This window comes from Otolemur garnettii, unplaced genomic scaffold, assembly GCF_000181295.1.
Source record: "Otolemur garnettii isolate 467f Iridium unplaced genomic scaffold, OtoGar3 scaffold00128, whole genome shotgun sequence".
In the NCBI taxonomy this organism is placed as follows: domain Eukaryota; kingdom Metazoa; phylum Chordata; class Mammalia; order Primates; family Galagidae; genus Otolemur; species Otolemur garnettii.
Genome location: NW_003852523.1, coordinates 3,147,269 through 3,151,744, shown reverse-complemented (window position 1 = coordinate 3,151,744; position 4,476 = coordinate 3,147,269). Strand labels below are relative to the sequence as shown.

At 39.3% G+C, this 4,476-nt stretch overlaps 1 protein-coding gene across 2 annotated transcripts in view; it reads left to right on the top strand.

The window, feature by feature from the left end:
• Nucleotides 1-4,476, top strand: part of HSF2BP (heat shock transcription factor 2 binding protein) — a 152,878-nt gene that overhangs the window by 69,469 nt on the left and 78,933 nt on the right. For both annotated transcript variants that reach the window (XM_003798077.1, XM_003798078.1), the window contains one exon: nucleotides 2,862-2,979. In XM_003798077.1, the coding sequence (XP_003798125.1) occupies nucleotides 2,862-2,979 (118 nt within the window). The remainder of the gene's footprint in view (nucleotides 1-2,861; nucleotides 2,980-4,476) is intronic.

Here is a 4,476-nt window from a genome sequence, read left to right as displayed (position 1 = left end):
ACCTTAGGTGTATGTGGCTGGCGCCTTAGCTGCTTGAGCCACAGGCGCTGAGCCTTTTTTTTTTTCTTTTTCTTTGCAAATGTAAAATCTTAAAACAACATTTATTTTGCTCACAAGTCTACAATTTGCTATTGCTTGCCAATATCTGGGGCCTCAGCTGGGATGATGCAAATTTCTGGGGAGCAGTGAGATGTCATTCTCTCTTCTCTTGGGTAGTCTTAGGGCTTCTCTGCTGTGGTCTTTTCATATGGTCACTTCATTATGCAGCCTCAGGGGCCTGTACTTCTTTCATAGTAACTCAGGGATCTTACGGCAAGTAGCAAGAGTCTAAGATGGAAACCATAAGGCCTCTTCCTACCCAGCCTTGGAAGGCATGTGGCATCAGTTCTACCTGTGTTCTATTATTGATGAGTGAGTCACATGTGTCAAGGGTCTACCCAAGTGTCTGAACATGGGGAGGCATGGTTCCCTAGGTAGTTATCCCTGGAGATAGGCCACTGAAGTTCATAACTAGAACTTAAGTTTCTTTGCTGGGTTTCAGTGTATGTTCTACTATACTGACCTGAATGCAGCTTTCCCCTGCAAAGTTATCCTTTACCTTCTGTTTGTTTAGATGCGTAATTGCTTCATATTCCCCTAAAATATTTCTATAGTAAAACTAATATCTTTGTCTGTTGCTATAAACGTGTTGCTATAAATGAATACCTGAAACAGGGTCATTTATAAAGAAGAAAGGTTTATTTGACTCACCAGTCTGCTGGCTAGAAGATTCAACATTTTATGAAAGCTTCAGGCCTCTTCCAGTCAGGGCAGAGACACAGGAGAGCCACTATGTGCAGAGATCAAATGGGGGAGAAGAGCAAGATAAAGCAGAGATAGCAGCAGCTCTCCTGAGAAGTCATAGAGCCACCAATAGGGTTCCATGGGGATGAGGAATGGTGAATTTTCCAGGGTGGGTGTTAATATATTCATGAGGGATCCTCACCTGCTTGACCTAAATATCTCCCACAGGGCCCACCTCCATCATTGGGGACCAAATTTCAACATGAAGTTTTTAGGACAAACATCCAAACTATAGCAACTAGAAAGAGTCCTATGTTGGAAAATATAATTATCAGGTTAAAATTCTTTGAACAAAGAGGGTTAACAAAATTATGGTCATCATGAAATTATATACCAAATGACATATTACCAGTTGTGAAGCCAAAATGTGAAAACCCAATAGAAATGAGAAAAAAATCTGTTAGGGGACTTTAATATGCTTCTCTTGGTCTGTCTCAGCCCGAGTAAATACAGATAAGTCAGAATGTTAATGTCTAATTCCTTGAAGCTAATCTGGTAGCACAGATTAATTTTATGTTCTATAATCATAATTGTAATTAGTCATAGGCAGAAAAATGAGTGAACAGGTCAGACACAACTCATTACTGTGAATTATTAGAAGCATTTCCATTAAATTCAGAAAAAAGGCAAGAATATTGTTTCTCTGTCTTTCTTCCACCTTGTCTAATCATTTGACTTAGGAATCTTAGTTATTAGTCTGTTTGAGTCATGTCCTATTGTTAAATATAACTAAAAAAAATTTGTAGACATGTACACAAATGCACTTGGATCATTGTTGGGTCCTTACAGATACTTTGAGTGTTGGTAGAACAGCAGTAACTGCCACACTGCCCATAGAAGCTGGTGCAATTACTCGGTCTTGTCTCTGTACTGAATTGCAGGGTCTCAGGTATGCTTGGTGATCCATAATAAGGACATAAAATTTAGAAGAAAAGCTTTTTTCAGAATTGATTTTCATCCCTTCTCTTTGGACCTCATGTAATTTTAGTTTTGCATTGTCCTTAAAAGTTAGCAAATGCAAGGGATTGATTATTCCTTATCCAAAATGCTTGGAATCAGGAGTGGTTTAGATTTTGGATTTTTTTTTGATTTTGGACTTGAGTTATACTTGCATCATAGTGGTTCAGCACCCTAATCTGAAAAATCTGAAATCTGAAATGCTCTACTGAACTTTGCACATCATGTAGGATCTCAGAAAGTTTTGGATTTTAGGGTATTTCAGACTTGGGGTTTTTGGATTAGGAGTGCTCAACCTGTATTCACAGGATTGAAAGTGAGTTATAGGTTTCCTAGTCCCAGATAAGGTGATCAGCCCCCACCTTATGTTTGGATCTTAACTGCCCTAATTGTCCTTTTTCTTTTTTGAGACAGTCTCACTTTGTCACCCTGAGTAGAGTACGGTGGTGTCATAGCTCACAGCAACCTCAAAGTCTTGGGCTCAAGTTAATGCTCTTGCCTCAGCCTACTGAGTAGCTGGGACTATCAGTGCCTGCCACAACACCCAGCTATTTTTAGAGATGAGATCTTGCTGTGGTTTAGGCTGGTCTTGAACCTGTGAGCTTGGCCTCCCAGAGTGGTAGGCCCACAGGCGTGAGCCACTGCACCTGGCTTGTCCTAATTGTTTAAACCGGAACTCTGGAGCATGGTAGCTAAAAAAACATTTATATTCTACTGCAAAGGTTTTTGCTGGCCATCCTGGACATTATACACTGTTTTAATAATTCTCGTGGTGGTCAGTTACTCTTTCTGGGCTTTTATAGTTCAGTGGGTAATACCAGTTTTTAATGCCTATCATCTGCTACGTGTGTTTTCATTAAGTTTGTTAGGAGAAAAACAGCAACAAATACCATATCCTGGACAAAGTATTACAGATTTTGGAGTGTTTTGAAAAAAACTACTCAGACCATAACAAGGACTATGGGAGTTAGGACTCAGAAGCTGTGGATGAAAACCCGTATAATCACACTGTCACCTGAAGTAACTGTGCTCTTCATGCCTTATCTGTCTGTCTGTTGCAGATGTTGCTGCCATTGCATGTGGTCGTGAATTCCTGGTTAACTCCAGTCGAGTGCTCTTGGATACCATATTGCAGCTCTTGGGAGACTTGAAGCCAGGACAGTGCACCAAACTCAAAGTGTATGGTGGATAGTATTAAAAAGTTAATGTCTATTTTTGTATTAGTTAGAATATGCTAATTGGACATCTTTTCATAAGCACAGTTAATTTGACAGTAGTTCTAAAGAGTAGAAGAAACAAAGTGCCTCAAGAATTTAAGGGTTATATTATCTCTTAAGTCGTATTTTAGAAAAATGAATTTAAAAAAGGAATGTTCTCATGTTAGCAATCAGTGAGTTGCAAATGCTATCATATGATGCTTTGGAGTTAAGTATTAATGATTTAAAAATAAACTTAAGTATTTGTTATGGTAGCACCCCATTTCCAAGTACTAAAATCTGTATTCTTCATCTTTGGTTGTGTAACAAACTTCATGGCTAAAACAATACCCATTTTATTATTGCATAGTTTTGTACGTCAGGAATCTGAGTACGTTGGTTTCCCTGGTTAGGGTTTTACAAATTTGAAATCAAGATGTTTTCTAAACTGGGATCTTTTCTAGAGACTCTGGGAGGGAATCTGCTTCCATGTGCTTTCTGTTTATTGACAGGGCCCTTTCTTGCTTTTGTAGGACTGAGGTCCCTATTTCCTTGGGGCTTAATTGTCCTCTAGGGCAGACTGCATTCCTTCTGATAGTTGCTCCATCTTCTAGCTACAATAGCTCTTTGAATCCTTCTTGCATTTGGAATCTCTTGGACTTCCTTTTCTGCTGCCAGCCAAGATTAGTAATGCTTGGATAAACTCTTTTGGTTAACTCTAAGACAAGTGATTAAGAACCTTAGTTACATCCACAGAATCCCCTTTCCCAGGTAACAATATGATCAGGGTGTGATATATTTAGTCTCATGGATTTGGGCAGGAAATCTTAGGGGGGCATTATAGGTTTCTGCCTCTGATGCCATTCATTCCAAATATTTTGATTTCTTAGAGCACTGTTAAAGAATTTCAAAATATTTAGTGGGTACAAGTGTTTTTGACATATGGCTTGAGTCAGGGCTGCAAATGCATCCTTCACCTGAATAATGTTTATTATACTCATTAGGTGGGTTATTTATTTATTTTTTGAGACAATCTCTTACTATGTTGCCCTTGGTAGAGTGCTGTGGTGTCACAGCTCCCAGCAACCACAAACTCTTGGGCTTAAGTGATTCTCTTGCCTCAGCCTCCCAAGTAGTTGGGACTACAGATGCCCACCATAACACTTGGCTATTTTTTTGTTGTTTGGCAGGCTCAGGTTCAAACTTACCAGCCTCAGTGTATGTGTCCAGTACCCTAACAGCTGAGCTATGGGCACTAAGCCTGTTAGGTGGGGTTTTGTCCCTCATCTTCTTCCTCTGCTCTCTGCTTGATTTCCTGTTCCTTTTACTTCCCCCTGTCTAATTGTGTGCTCTTTGATTAGTTCCGATTTATTAGAGGTACATGTGGTATTTATTTTTCCATTTTTGGGATACTTCACTTAGAATAATGGTCTTCCCAAATTGCTGCTAAAGGCCTTAATTCATCCCTTTTTATTGTTGA